Source organism: Microtus oregoni, unplaced genomic scaffold (genome assembly GCF_018167655.1).
Source record: "Microtus oregoni isolate MIOR12 unplaced genomic scaffold, Mior012 000009F_ref0000495, whole genome shotgun sequence".
NCBI classification, from domain to species: domain Eukaryota; kingdom Metazoa; phylum Chordata; class Mammalia; order Rodentia; family Cricetidae; genus Microtus; species Microtus oregoni.
Genome location: NW_024543068.1, coordinates 39,404,007 through 39,424,486, shown reverse-complemented (window position 1 = coordinate 39,424,486; position 20,480 = coordinate 39,404,007). Strand labels below are relative to the sequence as shown.

Here is a 20,480-nt window from a genome sequence, read left to right as displayed (position 1 = left end):
GATGCACTTGGGTGTACAAGCTCACAGGTACACGTGTGATGTGTGCACGCACATATGGAGTTAAGTCAGAAGTCTTCCAGAACTTATGCAGTGAGGCAATGTCTCTCAGTTGAATCTAGAGATTACCAATGTGGCCACTCTCACAGCCATTTTGTTTGGGGATCCCGTCTCAAGCTTCCAAGCAGCAGAATTAGCAGTAGGCCCCCCATGCATGCCCGGCATTTATGCGGACACTGACATTGAACTTGCTCCTACGTGTCCACAGCAAGAATACTATCCACTGAGCCATCCCCTCAGCTCCATCCCATGTCTTTGTGGAAACTTTAGTTCCAGGGTTTCTAATACAAACCATTAAATTATTTTAAAAACAGTGGAGGGGGAAGTTGTAGGGCATTAGAACTGGAAAGGATTACTTAGGGGCAAGATTGTAAAAGCACAGGAAATAAGAGCAAACATACACAAGCGATTTCACCAAAGCCAAATGGAGACAACAGAACAAGCAAGCAGAAAGGCTTGTCAACTGCCCATCTGAAGGTTTCGATCTAGAATGTGTTGGGAAGAAAAAGCAAACAAAAACCCTCAGGAACAAAAACAAACCCAGTTTAAATCTTGACAACCACCCTTCATCTAGACATTTGTCAAAATAGCACACAAATGACTAATGTCATTGGTCATTAGGGAGATACAGGTCAAAATCAAAATGAGCTATGATACTCCAGTAAAAACAGTGTGTATTAAAAATACTCTGAGCTGGGCGGTGGTGGCTCATGCCTTTAATCCCAGCACTAGGGAGGCGGAGGCAGGTGGATCTTTGTGAGTTCAAGGCCAGCCTGTTCTACAGAGCAAGTGCCAGGACAAGCTCCAAAGATACACAGTGAAACCCTGTCTCGAAGAACAAAATAAAACAAAATGTTCTGGGTGTGGAAGAAATAGAACCTTTCATGCTGTTTTCAGGAGGTACAGTGGTGTGGCCAGTATGGAAAACAGTGTGGGAGTTCTCCAAGAGTTAAAAATGGATCCGGCACCACTTAAACCAGCAACATACGCAAAGGAAACAAAATCATTATATCTCAGAGACATCTGCAACCCCACACTTATGGTGACATGACTCACAGGAGCTCTAGAATTGATGGATGGACAAAGAAAAATTGTGTGTAACACAGAAGGATGCTATTTATTTGATAAAAAAAAAAAGGATTGAGATCCTGTAATTTACAATAGCGAGGATGAAATGGAGTTCATCTTGTTAAGTGACTGAACCAGGCACCAAAAGAGAAGCGTCACACAGCCTTACCCACATTTGGAATGTAAAGATGTTGGTCGCTTAGAAGGTCAGAGTAGACTGTGGTTCCCAGAGACTAGGGAAGAAGATGGTCAGTAGATACAGAATAATTAATTAGATGAACTGAAGTTGGGATGTGACATTGTATAGTGTAGTGACTGTAGATAATGTCATCTGTGCAATTTTTAAATCTAGAAACATGTATTTTTACTGTTCACACCGTAAGGAAAAGAACAAGTTTTGAAAAGGCCGACATGTTTGCTTTGATTTAGGAATTACCCAGTGTGTACATGGAATGAGACATCACAGGGTGATAAGGATCTAGAACAAAATCTTGTGTTTTTATATAGTAGCTAAAAACTTGGTTCAGAGTTTTAAATTCCATCAAGGTTTTGGCTTAAAGCATTGTTTGATCCTAGAAATACAGAAAATAAACAGCCAGACACCTTCAGCGGCGGCCTTGGTTTCCCCAGAGGAGCTGCTGTGGAGTAGGATTAGAAAGAGGAGGTAATCTTCTTTTTTGTTGTTGTTTTTTCATATTATAAAATAAGGAGAAGGGAAGGCCCCCTTTGTGAAGTCAGCGGAAAGTGCTGGTGTCTACTCTTCTACATCCCGGCTCCATGTTCCCACTCTGTGAGTGGACCACAGAAGCAGGCAGGGTCCACACAGCCGCTCACCACCGTCCTGAGTGCTGGAAACACACAGTCCTTCAGTGCACACCTAACTGACCCAGTCCAGCATATTTCACAGGCCAAATTGTGCATCTTCAAAAGGCTGCCATCTAGAGCTACCCTAATGAAGAATGTGGGTGCCGTTAGTCGTTATGCTCCGAGTATAGCGAAGTAGATAGACAGAAACCCCCTAACCGCTTTGGACCCCATGTATGCTAAGTGATTAGGCATGCGAGATAAATCGGAAGCACTGCCTCAAAGCCCTGGCAGGGACAGTGATCTAGGGACAAGCAGCAGAGGCTGTCCTGTTGACTTAGACTCGGCTGCTAGCTGGGAAATGAAGCAGGGGTCAGCCGGGCAGCAGAGAGTCAAAGTGAGTGGGGGAACCAAGTTGTTTTCCCTGCGCTCATTCAGAGCCAGGCCCCGGTTCCGTGAGAATAATTGATTTTCCCATAAATGTGTGTCTCTGCTTCATATGGAGCTATATTCCGGAGCCGGTGCAGTGAAGCAGCACAGCCTCTAAGCATTCAGAATGTAGAGAAAGAAAATATAAGGATTTCCATATTACAGAATGGGGGCCCAGAAGAGCCGTGAGTCCTAAGGGGAGATTTCAGACACAGTTCGGAGCTTTGTTGATTTCAACAACTAAGCGCTAGTTTCTATTATTGGTCCATCATATTTATGGCCTCATGTGGGCCTACTAAAAATTAATTATTAATTAGTGGAGTGATTTGTAAAAGAGATAGCAGAGCGCTCAGTTGTAATGGTGTCCTGAAATGAGTGGGGGGGGGGGGTCCATGGCAGAGGCATTAGCCCCCGCGAATTTTGAAACCACATTTCTAACAGTCAGGTTTCTTTTAGTGCATTTCTTTAATGCCTCTTCCCTAGAGATGCAAAGACAATGTTGCTAGGAGTGAACCTCATGTGAACACCGCAGATTAATATCCAAAGTTGCGAAGTGGTCTTTGAGATGCTAAATTCCTTACAGGGCACTTTAATCGTTGCTACTACTCCTGACGCAAATGTCTTACATCGAGGAATGTGTACAAGCGTTTAGTATTTTCTCTTAAGAACCTGACTGTTACACACTTCCTGGTGTATAGATTCATATCCTGGTGAGCCATGGCAGGCACATCTGTGTGGTCCACTTTCAGGGTGGACACCACTATACCCTACACTTCTGCGAAGTGTCTTATGTTCCCGTTGCCTTCCATTGAAAATGACCCAGATGTCCCCAGAGAGGACAGTGAAAGCACAGCCCTACATCTGAATGAAAAGCTCGGGGACAGGAATGCCAGGTTCGGGCTCCAGCCAAGCTGTCTGTCCCCATACCCTGTTGGAACATTCTATTTGGAGGTGCTGTCTCCCAGTGAGTCTTTATTAACTATAGAGTTTCCTACTACACCTCACCACTGGGCTCTTCTCGCAAGGTGCAGGTATTCCCCAAATCTCACGTGTTTTGACTGCGTGTTTAAAAGCCTTGTTATCATCCATGCCTTTTCCAAATGGCAGCCATGTAGCGATCTGGAGCTGAGTGACTTCACTCGGGTCCCCTGTAGATTCAGGGCATTTTAAACTGGGAGCTTCCTTGGCCTTGGGGGCTTTTTGCATTGCCTCATTTTCTCAGTCATGGATCCCAGAGATGACTTTTGAGTTGAACTTTGGGAACCCTAAGCTGTATGGGCCTGCTATAAGACAAGCAGTCAGCAGGTGATTCCCGAAGGGGTGGATCAACAGGCCGACGTAGTTGGCCTAGCATCTTTCCATAGTCAGTAGCAAGTGCACTGAGTATTGTTCAGTGCATTGTGTACTCTAATAACAGCGTATCACAGATGTGTTAATAATCGCTTATTGTATGTGTGTGTATAATATTAATAACGCACATCGAAAACCCTTTCTAGGAATCCACAGGGTGCCAAATGACATTTGGTATTTGTGTTTCTGTTGCTTTCCAATGCCAACAACTTGAAAGGCACCTGGCACTCTGTGTGTGACCAAGCACCATGTGTTTCACCAGAGCAGAGCAGTGACATTTTTAGCTCTTTCAGGACAGAGTAATGTACTGCCGTGTTATTTCTGCCAAGGGAAGGTTTCTCCCTTGACTTGAACAGAGCTCTGAATTCCCAGGGAGTGATGCAAGAGGGGGATTCAGGCCCTGCACTCTGAGGGCGTTCTTTGTGTGAATGATCATGGCACGTGAGCCACAAGGAGACTCGGTGAGGAACTGGGGAAACAGTTGGGCAGTAACCAGTAATAATTCTCTGGGATCCACAACGTTGAGCATGCTCCCAGGGGGTCCCTAGTTCCTGAGGACAAGCACAATGTGGGGTTCACATTCCGGGGGGTGGAGAGGTAGGCTCAACTCCTTCAGAGGCTACACACCAACAGCCTACTCAGGTGTGTGGTCCATTTGGTTTTATGTGGACGAAGATGTCCACCTCTTTCAGACCTGGATATCAGACTTGAGCTCACATCCCAGAGGAAACAGATGACCTCTTCCATACACGGCCACACAGTGGAGTGTGAATGAACTCAAGCACAACCCAGTCCCCTTGCTCAGAAACAAGATCTGTGAGTTTCTGGGTTTTTTTGTTTGTTTGCTTGCTTTGGTTTTTGGTCTGGTTTTGTGTGTGTGTGTGTGTGTGTGTGCGCCTTAGCATTGCTCCAGCCCATCTTTCCTGTCATGCTGATCCCTCTCCTCTAGGAACTAGAGAGAGAAAGAGAGAGACTCAGTGTTTTCTCATCTGCAAAGTTTAGATTCAAATGGGACAGGAGGGCCGTTTTGAAGTGTCATGGTTTGTTGTCACTGAATTCTGTTGCAGTGTAAACTCAGATGTGACCCAGATAACTCAGTTTAATGCTGCAATTTGGAGGTTGGTTTTGGGGCACATGGCAAGGCACATGCCATTGCTTCAGTGGGGAAGGGGAGACCTGGAGTCCAGGAGACACCTGGCCCTCTCTTGTGTTTCTCTTTCCTCTGTTGAGAAAATACTCCTGACTGGGATTCCCATTTCTCTTTGTATGCAGAGCTGTATCGTTGAAGGTCAGACTGAGGGTCTAACTTGGGTGGGGTAGGTCCTTCTTTCCTGTAAACAGTTACAAGTGGGGACTTTGGGTGCTGTCTAGGCTTTCTGAAGTTGGGAGCTACATGTGTGTGGGAGCCTTCAGTATCAGCCCCCAGAACAAGCACGGGATGTGTGACTTTTTAGGCATTTTTATCAAAGTGTGATTGTATCCAAAAGCAGCCAAAAACCCTAAGGTATTTTTTTTTCTCTCTGTCTTTTTTAAATGTTGCCAAAACTGAGTGAAAAAAATAGATATTAGAGCCAGGACCTCACTCTCCAAGCTCAGCTTCCCTACAGGGTAAGAACAGACCTGCTAATCCCTGATACCACCCCATTGTTCAGTTCCTAGTCCATCTGCCTTGGAGAGCCTCCCATCTCTAGCAAAGGTCCTGGTCACATTCATAGAAATACTCCTAGTGTCTAGAAAGCATGGGAGTCAAAGCCAAGTTGTTCTCTACTCTAACCTGAGTAATATCACAAGAGTGGAGAAGTTGCTTTCGGAGCTGCTATTTCAGCAGGCAGGGGTACTTTGTTTCCAGTCTGAGCAGGAATCAAAAGAGCAGCCCAGATGCCTGGCACATGGGACAGGGAACACGTGTGAGCATTTAAATCATGGGGAGCTCACTTTTTTTTTTTACTGATGTAATTGTGAAATATGTTCTTTTCGCATTCATAATGAGGGGGCAGAACAGATGGTGAAGGTTTACTTTAAAATAATCTGTCATTAAAATACCCAGGCTTACTGGGAGCTCTTCTCTCACTGGAGTCGGGTCATAGAGAAAGAGTTCAGGGTGAAATTTTTCCCCTTCAGCCCTGGCGTGTGGAAAAAGGAAGCACTAATTTCATGGTGGTAATAGACATGCGAACTGCCCCTGTGATGGTACCTAGTAAGATTTCACTCTGAGAAATCTGGCTGTGGTGGAATGTGCCTTAAAAGGAAAACAGAGACGAAACTCTGACAAATAGAAATCCATTTAGCACAATGCATTAAACATTAGTAGCCCTGCATCTTGAAGCCACAGTTCGTTCCCTACTCTGTAAGGACTAACCTCGTCAATTGATAAACACCGTGAGGCACAGCCAGCTTTGGGGGTTAAGAAACAGTGCCATACACTGTCTGCATCACGCCATGTTGGGGGGATATAAATTATAATTACAGGCACTATTATTCCGAGACAGTGTCGCCTCTGACTTCTCCATCCGCACCCCACTCCTGGTTGTCTGCCTCGTAGACTCACTGGGATGCAACAAAGGGCCCTCCTACCAGCCCCATCTGCATGGCCAGGAACTCTTTCCAGGAATAAGAAAACTGCCTGGAAAAATCTGATCCTTGAGTGTCTTTAAGAGATGTCAATGCCATTTTTACTGTTGCGCCTAAGGTTTTCTTCTCTGTCTGCCTTAAGGAAAGCAGCTAGATTCTAGCCTGGCTTTGCAGCAAGTCTTCTGCGGAGGGATGAGTGTTAATGTTTGTGTAGGTTCTTTTTCATCTTACACCAACCTTAGTTCATAATCAGAAAATTCTACATAGTGGCTAAGAAGATGTAATTAACCCTTTGACCCCAGAATCTTAATTGGCGCCTGTTGAAAACAGTGGGCAGCTAAAAACATAATTTTAGAAAGTACCCTGTAGTGACTCAACAGCCCTGTGTAGGAGGGCTCCCTCAACTCAAAATTAAAACAAAAATCCACAGAACTTTCAGATTAATCACAGTTGGTTTCCAATACTACTGATTTGCTGTTCCTGCCTCCTCCCAACCTCTTAAAATTGGGATAGTAAAATTAAACCAATATCTATGCTATGCTTCAAACTGATTTAAATCGCGGAGTGCAGCTGAGGAGGAGGCAGCCCTGAGGCAGAAGGGCATAGCTCTGTGTGTAGCAGTTGGCAGTCTTCTTCCCACCCCAGCTCACTTCCTGTTTGGTACACTGGAGAAGCAAGACCCTTGCCTTGCTTGAGGGAGAAAGACTTTCTCCCTGTACTGGCTTCCGGGGCCTAGTCAGGCCTGCCTGGTGCCCATGTGCAGAATATCAGGACAGTGTTAACACTGCACCTGGAAGGCCAGGCCTGACCAGGTCCTTCTGGTCACTTTATCAATGGCCAGAATGCCCCCTTTTTCTTAGCAGTATTTTATTACCCAGTTGGTTTGGGGAAAAATCTACAGAACAAAGGTGACCTGGTAACTGGTGTAGAGGTAGCTCAGGAACTATCCTGTCAATCCACTCCCCGAGTGTCTTCAGCCGCTAATGATCTGATTCTATAATCGGAACAATTTATTGAAAGCCATTAAAGAAGTCACATGCTCCCTCATTATAAATAACTTCAGAAACACTCTCATTTAGCTTTTCAGTTATCAACGCATACCCTTTGAAGAGTTATTTCACTGAGAAGCACCGGCCTGCTAAGACTCAGAGCCAAGCCTCCAAAGCAAGATGGGCTTGTTGTCTAGCTGGCTAAGTTTGTCAGTGTCGGTGTGTGGAGAAGTGAGGCGACACCGCAACTCCTTAAGCTATCTGAGGAAATTACAAGATGGTGCGTGCAGACTTGGCGCCACGTGTCCTAGACCCCATGCCTTGCCGTGTGTGGATTTGTCAGTTGTGTGGTGCGCTTTTTGTAAAACAAGGCTGTGTGTCCGTTGAGTTGTTTTCAGAACTCACTAGATTAGAAAGCTGAGCCCGGAGCCTCTACAAGTCTTTGGCGGTGTGGGAACATGTTGAAAATGGGTCAGAAAACATGGAAGTCCCCATTTCATGCTGACATGTACATGTGTTCCCATATATAAGAATGAATTATCTTAACCTGTTTTGTGCTGCTTGGACAGACCATCAGAGACTAGCTATTTCTCACATTGGTGGAGGTGGGAAAGCCCAGGGTCAAGGGACTTGCATCTAGTCAGGGCCTCCATGAGGAATCATGGTATGGCAGAAGACAGACAGGCAAGAGAGTCCTGGAGACAGACGGCATGGAAAGAGAGCCCAACTCATCCTTGGGGGAAACTGTTCCTGAGATGACTGGCCCATGCCAGCTGGAGTAGCATCAGTGAGGTCATCAGGACAGCACTCCCTTGCCCTAACTATCCCCTGAAGGTCCCGTGCACAGTGGGTGCACTGGACCATCCTTTCTGTTTCAGGATCCTTGAGGGACATGTTTAAGCCAAAGAATCTGAAGGCACAGATGACGTTTTTCCCAGTACTCAAGTAGACCAAACTATATCGTTGAGATTGGCAAGAGTGCATATTTCTGCTCTTATACCTTCATTCCAATTTTCTTTAAAAAGTATGTCTTTAGTGTTTCCCCATACCTTGTTCCAGACACAGGTTCCTGACTTTGCAAAATCTCAGCCCTTGTTAAGATCACTAAGATTTAAACCTTCCTTCCCTGTGCAGATTTCTGCAGCCCATCCTGGCGAAGATGAATAACACAGAGAGAAAGCTGGGAGGATGGGGGGGGGGATGCACTTGTAACAGATGATTCCTAATCCGAGTTGAGTTTGTAGCTGAATTCCATGGTGTCTATCATTGACCAAACCAAACGAGAACTTCAGCCCTCCTCCAGGACAGTTAGACAGGAGCTTCTGATAACGTTTTATTCTCTCCGGCTTTTGTTATTTGCTTCTTCTTTCTGTTTTGGCTCCCAGAGGGGCCCAGAAGAAACTCAGTCTCTTCCAGGGTAAGATGGATTTTGGTACATGAGGTTTCAGCACTTACACACCCATCATACACCAACTCTTCTTATTTTCTTTACCACGATAGGTGCCCAGTATGTGGAAAGTATTCTTTATTAATTAATTATTAATATTTATATCAATCAAGTAATGATGTAGAAGCATTTCCCTTTTCATTTTATTACTTTCCATCCCTTAGCAGAGGAGCTTGCTGATTTAATGGTGCTTACCACAGAACCGCCCCCCCCATAAAGGCATTGTCTCATAAAATCAACATGACCTTATTTTATACATAATGCATCGTGGTCAAAATGACGAAGACATGAAGAACTCTCTGAAATAGACAAGATCTTGTGGTCTTTAGCCCGTTCATTCAACCACACAAGGCGATGTAAACGAACTTAGGACTTTTAGTGCACATGAAGAAAAAATGGCTTCAATTCACTTTGTTGCTTTATTATTTGTTATCTATATTATTTATTACTATCTCTGTGTTGTATGTATTAACATATTGATTTTTTTTCTTACAGTCCCTGGATGGCTTCGTATTTGCACTAAATCAAGAAGGAAAATTTTTGTACATTTCCGAAACCGTCTCTATCTACCTAGGCCTCTCACAGGTAAGTTGAACAATTTAGACTCCCGGCGCTGAATAGGAAGGCTCCTTCAGTCCACCGTCTTTCCTTCTGCAAGAGATCTTTGGTTTAGCATGCATTATCTAATTTATTCTTTAAGGGCCTCTACCTGACTCCTCTACGTCAGAGAAGGCTGTCTGTGCTGGGCTTTCGGAACAAACTTGTGCTGGGAAACCTGAGCTCCCCACCCCCAAGGAGCATTATTAATTTATCGAGAACAAATGAAGTTTCTTCCATGGTTGTTTTGAACTTTGAAACCCCGGAGCCCAGTAGGAGAGGGACACACTAATAGCACTTCCCTTGTGTCCTATTACTGGATGTTTATGGAGCGCCCCGCGCTATCCTGGGAGCTGACTCAATGACAGGAGTCATTTGGAGTCAAGAAATGCTGAAAGACACCATTAAAATGTGTTGCAGGGAGGGTTCCTGCCAGGAAGGAGTCCTCTGCCTTGGCAAAATCGGCCCGATGCTGCAAGACAATTTCATAAAATAAAGCTGCCTTTCATTGCTTGCCATTTAATTGCTCACATGTGTTTGTCGGGGGGTAAAAGAAGAGAATGCAGAGGTTTGTAGGGCAAGGGACAGAGTCCTTGATTTTCTCTAGAAATACAAACAGTCCGGTTCTCCTGCATTCCGAGACAGGCTGCATCTACAGCTTGCCAGCCTGTCCTGGAATAAGGTCTTCCATCCAGCTAATTACCCAGATGTTTTTGCCCTAAAAGTCCCCAGCATCTGGGTATCTGTTCCGGGACAGGTGACTGACCGAGTTTGACCCTCTTCCTGTGGTGGCTGGAAAAAGGATGTGCAGCCTCTGCAGGAAGGTTACCTGGGTGTATGATGATCTGCCAAGCTGGATAAACTACCTCTCCCTCAGCTGCCTCCAGGCTAACGATGGAGATAAGCGTCTCTGGTCTTCTCATAAGCAGGTCCCACCCAAACTCAGAGCTCCTGAAGGTTGGCATGGCTCAAAGGACACAACCAACTTGGCTGGAACCTTCTGGCTGTTATGTTAGCAGGTTTACTGGGAGACAGCTAAATCAAGGAAGACATTGGGAAATAATTGAGAGATTTGCTGTTTGAGGAGGGCTGGGGAAGGAGCAGAAACACTGCCAAATTTGATTATTTGCTGTTGGGGGATGCAATCATGAGCCCTTCCTTGGAGAACATGTGTGCTCTTGACTGGAGTGTGCACAGCAATTTCTTGTGGATTCTGGCAAATCAGGGGGCTGGAAGGACTAGTGTTAACGTGGTGTGCCTTCTCTTGCATCTCCCTGAGATATCTCTTTTGTTATAGCCTCTGATAGGTTTGAAGCCTCATCTGAACCTGTCTGGAAACCTCCAGTTCTAATAGGGTGTACCCCTGTATTGTTAACACCAGGGAGGGCTGGGAACCCACTGTTGTGATTTTTCTGAGGCCACCCTCGTGTTTTGCGGGGAGTCTCCAGCAGGGTTTAATAAACCCGTGAACAAGAAGGATGAATAATTAGTGGAAGCAGGTAAATGCTAATTAGGGAACCCCTGAAAAGCATCCATTATATGCTAGCTGCAAACACATTTCACAGTCCTGGTTAGCGGTGTAGTCCAAATTCTGTCAAGGCAACTGCATTTTCTGTAATTGAGATGTGTATGTTTGCTTTGCATAACAGATGGCTCTGTATGCGTAGACTGATAGCTAGGAAAATAATAATTGCATTATTCTGGCCAAAAGAATATTAGCGCTTGGGTTTTGGCCATCTCAGGCAGTCCTCCTGCCAGCACAGCATATGCACATATATGGATTGGATTTTCAAGGAAATTGATGCGTCTGGAATAGTGTGGCCATCTGAAATATCATCTGTTCAAGGGAAATTTGGCTTTAACCCTGTGCTGGTTTCCCCATTCTTTCTCCGCGACTTGGCGGCAACACTGAAGGCACTCTTTTCTGAACATCAGAGAAACAAATAACGGGGCTCTCTAAAGCTGCCATGTAAAGGTGATCCAGGTTCTGGCACCTGCCCGGAGGCCAGCCACTCCTCTCCCTGTGATGGCAGTGTGAGTGGGCACCAGGAGGCAGCCGGCTGACTTCCGGAGGCAGGCCCAAGCTGTGACAGGCATGGCCATCTCCTGCAGGTGCTGCAGTGTGGACCATAGCAGGCATGCCCAGAAAAAGGCTAGTAGAGAGATGAACTTTGAAGCAATATGTAACTACAAAGATGGAACGATGAGGGTATAAATGGGGAAAGAGTTTTTTTTTCCCCCTATCAGCTTACATGGGTTTAGAGCAGAAGTTTAAGGAAAATTCTTGATTGACATTAAAACATCGCATGTGTTTTAAATGCATAAACCACAGCAGGGAGGCCTCTGCTTAACTCTGGGAAAGTTTTCAAAGCAGCTGAGGTTCTGCATTGGAACAGAATCATAAAGGTTCCTGAGCCATAACCCTCCCCAGGTGTCTTTAGTTCCCCTCTTGCAGAACTGAGGTGCAGGGTACTCAGAGGTGGCACCCAAAGAAAATATGCTCTGTGCATTTGGTCTTCCGGCACACACATCCACAGATGCCCACACACCTGTACAGAAACATTAGAGGCTACCAAATGTCCATAGCCAATGTAGTTAATCTATGAAAGACTAGACAAGGAAAAGGTGTCCTTCCCTTTCCCTGTAGATTTGCTACAGAGTGTGTGGCTCTGTCACAAAGACATCCTCAGGGAAATGGCCATGGGCATGTGAGCATGGCAGTGTCCGTGACGACAACATGGTTGCCTCTGTATTTCTAATCTTGTGGTATTCCTGCCTCCCCACCATGTGCTGGCTTTCCAATGGCTGTGCTTCGAAGAGAATTAGGGGTCTCCTTTTGCACATGAGAAAGGCAATGAGAGGGACTTCTGGTGAGCACTGTGGGACAGCCTGGGTCCAGACAGCAACGCAGGCTTCCTTCTCTGTTCTCTAATATCTGAGCCTTGGCATGTTGACTATTCAATGCTAAGTACTTTTGTAGCTCTGTGATGATGGGACCAGCCTGGGCAGTAGAGGGTGCCCACCAGCTCCTTGACCCTGCCAGATGGATAGGTAGGTAGGTAGGTAGGTAGGTAGGTAGGTAGGTAGACAGATGATAGATAGATAGATAGATAGATAGATAGATAGATAGATAGATAAGATAGAGTGCTTAGCAGCCAAGGTGTGGTTTGCTTGTTGAGTGACTGTGACCAGGAGACCTCGCCCTGAAGGAGGGGCCCCACCTAGCAATGCTCATTTTGGTTTGCAGAGAGATTAAGTGTTGTGTGCCTGGCAATGCATCTAGAGCTGGTGGAGACAGCTCTGCTCCCTGCCATAATGGAATTGGCAGGGCTGAAAATGAAGAAAGAAAACAGAATGGCTTCCCCAATGTTGAACATGTAGCAATGCTACGGAGCCAGCTTTTAGGAAGTTGCTTCCAAAACAGAAGGAGCATTCTCACCAAAGAATCCAAAAAAATCCCTCGCATGGTAAACAGAAAGCATTTTTAGTTGATAACAGGCTTAAAGCTTTGGGAAATATTTATGTGTTGACTATATCTCCTCTTTCCAAAAAAAAAAAATTAAGATAAATGAATACAATAAAAGTAATGGCAAAATAGACTAAGGGAAAAAAAGAGAAATAAAACTGGATAATTCTACAGGGAGAGAAAACCACAAATAAATGTTTTAAATGTCCAGGGAGGCGCCTTAATAAAGCTTTTTTAGTTTTAGCTGTGAGCTTCCTGGCAAGCAGAGCAGAGAAGGGAAATACAGTCAGCCATCAACAATAGAAAACATCACTTCTCAAGGAAAGTGGGTTTTTCTGAGATTGAAATCTGGACGTAAATGCCACCTAGGACTCTCTATAGGCTAACAAAGATTATGGCAAACCCATTCATGCTAACAGCAGAGCTATCCGTGGCCAATGCAAGCATAAGAGGCAGAAGACACAGGTCTCAGTGGACCAGGGGATAAAAGTGGACTCACAGCTTCTGAACACCTTCTTACAAATGAGGAGGGAGATGCAGGTGTTGGCCTGGGCAAGCCAAGGGTTTTCCCATTCACCAAATCCTGTGTACCACAAAATAGGGTCTAGAGCAAACTAGAAGTCTGGCAACGAGTGCTTCTTAAGCGTTTGGACATCGCATCCAGCAGCTGAAGGCTCTCCTGCAATAGACTCCGACGACTCCCTTCTTCTCCCCATGCCCCACCCTCCTACCTGCCAGCTTCTGGCCATGGCAAGCCAGTCAGAAGGAAGCTCCAGACAGCTCCAGATCAGCTTAGGGTGGAGTGGCCATGGGGATGAAACCTGAAAGAGGCGAAGGTGAAAACACATCCGTGATTTTTTTTTTTTAACCCATGCAGATATGTTTACCATAAACTCCTTTCCCCGTCCTGCCGTTCATCTCCGTATTCTAGATCCCTCGGCGTTTGTTGTATGGAATGGCAAATAAAATTATAGCTACAGCACACAAGTACAAGGTCAAATAAATGACAGAGCTCAGTCTATTTGTGCAGCTATTCTGAAAGGGAACCATGGTGCCAAGTGTGGTTTATTTGAATAATAAAGAAGAATTAGATTCCCCTGATAACTTGGCTGAGGGCCAATAAATCACTGGAGGTTAAAGAGGCTGCAACTGCCACACTTTCCTCTTGCTTTTCCAAGGCGCGAGCCGAAGCTCTGCCCATGTGCAAATTCAGTTGGGGTTAGTGTGTGGTTAACTCTCCTTGGGCTCCCATGTTTCTGAGATATATATAGCTTACACACACACACTTTCTTTAGAATGTTTACTTTTGTTTGGCATCAGCATATTCTAGAGAGTGGAATGTAAAGACTGGAAAAGTAGGCTGATTTCAACCCAGCCCAGGGCTCACAAGGGTAGAATACAAGTGTTTGCAGTTTTACAATTGGTGTTCTAAATCCATGCAGTGCAGGGATAACTGGTCCTCCTTATGTGCAAATATAGCTTATATATGTGCAAATATAGCTTTATATCTTCCTTTTAAAACTCTTCCAAGCGGGACTACCCTAGTTTAAAGAGGAAAAAAAAGTAGTAAAATATACTGTTTTTGCAGCCTGGTACCTCCTCTCCCGCCACCAGGATGTCTGCATTCTCCTGCACGAACCATAGAAAGTTCATCACTTGTGCATGTAACAAAGAAAAATGCCCCTTTGAACGTGGGAGCGCTGAGGGTTTGGAGACTATTGAGCAAATATAAGTATCAAAATAATTCAGAAACAGTACAAGGTGCAGTGGCACATTATCAATTTACAGCATTTAAATTGATAAATGCTCGCTGATGACGGCCTACAAGGGCACTTTGAAAAGCAAAGAGCGACCTGGAGAAGAAATTGATTTCGCCCCCCCGAAAATGACTGCATGATGCATCATTTGACCGCATGCTGTCCGAGTGCTTGACAGAGATAATCTCGCCAATCCCACGGGTGACCTTATCCTTCGCACGGGGGCAACTTTGTCTGCGTTCTGACTTTGTGTATGTCAAGGTTCCTCCCGGCAGGATCCTTGGGGGGGGCGGTAAAAGTTCCTCTGTTCGATCCAGATATTGAACTGCTAGCTCTCCCCTTTCCCTTCCACCCCACCCTCCCAACAAGCACGCCTCTTTCTTTCCTCTGTAATTCTGCTCAGCTGGCAGAGCCTGCAGCCAGCCAGGGCTGTGCATCTCTGCAGACTGTGACTGGCTGGCTCGTCGCTCCTGTACTTCTTCGGTGATCGTGGCAAGGATCTTTTTTTATCAGGTGCAGCCCATAGATTCCCTGATGTTGGGGAACACACACCGTCTGAAGCCAAATGGAAGATGCTAACCCTTTACAGACAGGGCATTTTGATCCCCTCCCTTCTGTAATTGTCACATGAGCCTGTGTTAATTGGCAATGTTATTCAGTGATTGCGGGTGTGGGTTTCATGGCCTGTAAGGATGCAGTCAGTACAACTGAGGTACCGTGTCCCTGAGAGCCTTTGCCTTTGCCTCCCAGTGGCAGTCTCTGGGCAGAGATTTTAGTAAGTGGTGGGGTTCCCACAGTACCCCTCATATCTGGAAAGCGTTTTCGTCCCTGAAAAGAACAGTGGACAATTCCCTCGCCTTCATTCCTTCTGTTGACACACATGGACGCATGCGACTGTGTGTTTATCAACCATCTTCCTGCCACACAGCTTGTGGCTGATAATTACCATTCCTGATTAGCCTTTTCTTGAAAGCATCAAATCCCCTGCCTGGCTCGGCCCCCTGAAGTTCCAGTCCCCACTGCCTCTGACACCCTCGGTCCACCATCCTCAACCCCTTTTACCTCCGTCTTTCATCCACAACATTAATTCTGAGTGAACAAGACGTGCCTCCTTGCTTCTGACAAGATTTGCTGCAGTCTCCTGCGACAAAAACCCAACACTCATTCCAGATTCAGAAAGTAGGATTTATAACAGCATTTTAATTTAATGTTGGATGTCGAACATATAAAGAGATCACAGTAGTACTAGAGCTGGAAATTGATGCCCTTTTTATTAGTGTCCTCTCAGAAGTGGGGGAGACGCTGTTTGTGCAGTGGAGCACAGAGCAAGCAGCCCAGTCAGATGAATGAGGATATGCTATCTGCAAGGAATCATATTTCAAGCCACTGTCGGCCTCTATTGATGTGCTCAGAGTTGAAAGGTTACGCTAGTAAATGCCATCCAAATTTCCAGCACCAGAAATCGGTAGAATAACCTGCCGCCTGTCACATTGTGCTCGGCCTCCATGTACTGTGGGGGCATGCTTTACTTATTTTAATTCCAAATTAATTTCTTATTATTACTGGTGAAATTCTCTCTCTCTCTCTTCTCTCTCTCTCTCTCTCTCTCTCTCTCTCTCTTTCTATTCTTTCTCAGACCCCAAATGGGCCTGATTTTTAACAGATCTTCGAAGGAAGCCAGTGTCGGTTTGAATAGGTTTACGGCAGCACCCTATGTGAGAATCATGTTGTTTTTACTTATTCCCAAGCAATAAGGCTAAACCACAGGACCCCTGGGCACCTTTCTCGTTAGCCTGAATCACAGACTCTCAGGACAGCTCAGGATAGGCTCAGCATTATCAAGTACACAGACTGAAGACCCTAAACGTCTTAATTCTAGCTCTCAAGTGAGCCAGAGAAGAAATGAGACACAGTATTCTTCGTTTTGTAGAGAAAGAAATGCAAAGCGAAAAACGCTTCTTTGGGAGCCCCCTCGCTTTATCTATGGGGACAGTATCCTATTTTCCAGTTCTGTTTTTGAATTAGAAATGGGACAAAAGTAAGATTCAGGAAATTTAGCCATCGTTCTAAGTCCGTAATTTATTCATTTTTAAATAATGAAACGGTGTTTTTCTGAATTAAGCCATGCATTATTCATGCAGGCACAGGCAGTATAATGTCCCTGGATTTCTAGAAAGCAATGTACATTTCTTTGCCTGGCAAGCACTATTTTCTATATGGTATTAATTTTATGGCTTATTTTATTATGCAAAGTTGGAAAGTAAAGATAATTGCTGTCCATAATGTGGTGCTTATGTAGACAATATATGCAAAATAATACCCTCCACCTGAGCCAGCTTCCTTCCTCAGTTAGCTGGGCCCTGGGAGAGCCATGAGTGAAAGCAAGCTGCTCAGAGGAGGAATAAGAAATAACTTGACCTGCAGAGAAGGAGGTCAGGAAATTGCTAAATTCACGCAAAATCCAAATTTCATTTCTAGATACACACGTTCAGTCTGTCTTAGGGCTTATGGCTAACATGAGATGTCATGGACAGAGGTAACATGGCAGCATTGCAGTGGAAAAATAATAAGAAATTAACTATAGGTTTTTGCATAAATTCATAACAAGACTGATGACCTGAGAGTTGATGTTGGTCTTAAACTCCAGATACCCCATGTCTTTCTTATCCTTACTCCCTCGTTTCGAAAAAAAAAAAATCTCGTTTTCCCTGAAACCATCCCTTTGAAAAAGAATGACATCAGCCATATCAATTTCTTTAGCCATTCTGATATGTGTGTGTGTGTATTCACATATAGCTAAGTGTTAATGAGTAGACACGATTGGCTATATTCTGGATTGGGTTTTGTACCTACCGTGTTTTTTGACTATGGATATAAATAATTTCCAGTTCACTAAACAGCAAACCTTATTTTCCTTTGGGGTCTCCTCCTCCTTCCAGGCTCCTAGAACTACAGATTTACCACACTCGATAACAAGATGAAAACTTCCTCCTCTGCTGTTAATTTTTAATGTGCTGGCAAATTAAATCTATTGCTTTCAATAACCACAGAAACTTTCGGAGAACAAGGGAATGTATGCAGAGAGAAGTGTTCCCTGGGAAGGAAGGAGGTAGTCTGAGATTGGACGTTTTTCAGGGTAGTTAAGGGCCTTGGCACGGTTTACAAGGTGTACCAGTAGGCCCCAGCATGTGCTTTGATATGTGGTCAGAGCATTTGGTCATTGGCTAAAGAACCATCATTATGTTTAGGTTGGTTTTGTTTGTGTGTTTTGTTGTTGTTGTTGCCTAAGTTTGGACAGAAGCAAACTTTGTATTAAGCATCCCTTCCCCCTTTGGCTTTGTTGACCAGGAGAAGCATTGTTCTAGGAAGCAGGTGGCTTCTTTAGGCCTGCTTTGCCATGCAAGCAATGGACACTGGCCACCAGTTGGGAAGGGGCTAAGGCTTGAAGTGACAGACATTGGAGATGGTGGTAAAAATCTCTGATTTTCATGATTCAGTCATCTTGAATTCCAGGTGTTTGCTCCTACTGGAATGCCTGCATCTAGCAAATCATCCTTCCAAATTATTGAACTTGATATTTATTAGGAGCTAAGCACATCTTCACGTGATATACTTGGTCCTGCACAGGACAGATACAGAGAAGTGCTTACAGAAAATACTAGCAGCGAGATGATTCTTTCCTGTGAAGTGTGAGGTCTGCCTTGTTTGTAGAATGTTAAGGCTGGTGAAATTGCCAACTGATGCCACAAACGATGGGTGGGTGCTAACAGATGTCTCTTTAGTTCTGGCTTCCTTCCTTCTTGCTTTTGACTATACTGATTATCTCAGTATGCGAAGGTGCACAGGAGAGACGTGGGGATGAGGTAGTCAGAGGCGTTCTGTGCTAAGATCACCCAAGGAGGACATGGGAAACGAGGTGCTCTACCGATAGGACTCGACCCTCCCTGTGAGCATCGGGACCTCCTTAGGCTTGGTTGCCAAGTGCCACGAAAATGTCTTTTGCCACTTCCTGAAGTCTGTGCCTTGCTGAGGCTGGATGAGATAAGTCGGGTGAACAGGCACTAAAACCACAAACTTCCCGTCTCTTCAGTTGCAGTTATGAGTACATAAGGAGTAAGAAAGGACCACGCCGCTGCTTCTCCACATTTTGGAACCTTTTCAATTCCAAGTCAATCAGGCAATTACCAAGAATGGTTCAGCTCTTTAGTAAAAGCATGGGCTTGCAGCCTTGGGTGTGGTGTGCATTGAAATTACAGGAGTTGAACTGAAGATTTCGAAAATGTCACAACTGCTCTGTGACACTGGGTGATATGTTTATCCATTCATTATCCCCAGAGAACACCTGGGGCGGCGCTCAGGAAATCAGATAGTGCCTTTTAAAATCATTATAAAAGCAGCCTGGGTGAGCAAGCAGACAATCCTGAAATCGCGCTGTTACTAATTCTGAACTGTTTGGGGGCATCCGCTTCCAAGTCACAACAGTGTAATAACTGACTACAACTGTCAGCGGTGCTGAGGAGACGGAGTGCCAAGTCTGACTATTTCTAAAGAGCAAATGTTTCCTGGAGATGCGATCCAAGCGTTCATTTGCTGTTTATAAAATTAAGACACTCTGTCGGTGGTATTTCCTATTGTCGGTTTCTGGCTGGGTTCTTTTGTATGTGTGAGACAATCCAGTCAGTGGGGAAGCAAGAATATGTGCCTGGGTTGGGATCTCGAAAACCCAACTTGGTGTTGCGGGGCTCCTAACGGGCTCCTAACCTTGAGCAGCCCACACTGTGAGTTTTAAGGTTTTGCAGGCTCCTTCTGTACAATTCGCTCCCTTTGCAGTGGGTGTGTATCGTCCCCTCCCTCACCCCCAGCACTGGGGCAGCGTCAGACGAGGGAGCCTGGAGGAAGTAGGCTATCTTATTTTTAACCTTCAAAGAAATTTAGTTGAGCAGATGCTATCCCAACTAGTCAGAGTAGAAAGGAGTGGTATCGCTTTTAAAGGCTGCATCTCACATATCACTGGGGTAAAGCAGTTCTGGCAATGCTTCAAAGGATATAACTTTGGATGGCAAAGTAGGTAGGCTGTGCAGTGAGATCACATATGGCAGGCTGTCAAAGTCTCCTACACTTTCCGTACATTTATATGAGTGCAAATGGAGTCCCCAGCAATTTCCTGCTAAGACTGCTTTCAGATTATCTGATATTATTCGTCTAAATTATCTCTGTAGAAGCGGAGGACAACTTTTATGATCAAATATTTTGAAATTAGTTTTCCTCGTTGGCAGATTATCTGAAATATGAATTGCTCTCGTTTGAGCACTCGAAATCGGAAGGCTTTTTGGTAATAGCAATTATACAAAAACAAGGGTTCTGCCGTGCCGTAGATCACGCTGAAGGGGATATGTTTATAGGTCAGTGGTGTCAATAACCGGAGTTCTATCAGACTCCTCGTCACTACCCTTTCCTTCCCAGCTAATGCAAAGGACGGGCTGACTCTCTTCCTAACGAGAGTATTTAATTTTGAGAATACATACCGATTTTACTGACTGCAGGCATTTAGACGTAGTCAATTCATATTTATTACATTCCCCAAACCCTTCATAGGGTGTCTGAGGATGTGGAAAATGGGAAATGCATTAAAAACTAATAAAAATCTAAACAATTTTGAGGGAGTGCTCTGTGCTCAATGGCTTGTCCCATCTTACAGCTTTCTTGGGGATGTTTTTCCTTCACTCCATAGTCCTTTGGTCATAAGTATGACTTCACAATTAATAATAATTACTAAGTACTTTTTGTGTGCATATACTGTTGAATATATGTTGAAGGAGGCCGCTTATTCATTTCCTGGCCGCCCAGACTCCCGAAATAATCACACAGAAACTATATTATTTAGATCACTGCTTGGCCTGTTAGCTCTAGCTTCTTATTGGCTTATGTCTTAATTTAACCTGTCT

The 20,480-nt window shown here is 44.8% G+C and overlaps 1 protein-coding gene across 7 annotated transcripts in view; it reads left to right on the top strand.

The window, feature by feature from the left end:
* Npas3 (neuronal PAS domain protein 3) overlaps positions 1-20,480 on the top strand; it is an 812,903-nt gene that overhangs the window by 567,741 nt on the left and 224,682 nt on the right. For 6 of the 7 annotated variants that reach the window (XM_041658773.1, XM_041658772.1, XM_041658771.1 and 3 more), the window contains one exon: positions 9,211-9,300. The exons of the other annotated variant lie outside the window; for it this stretch is intronic. In XM_041658773.1, the coding sequence (XP_041514707.1) occupies positions 9,211-9,300 (90 nt within the window). The remainder of the gene's footprint in view (positions 1-9,210; positions 9,301-20,480) is intronic. 7 annotated transcript variants of the gene reach the window in all.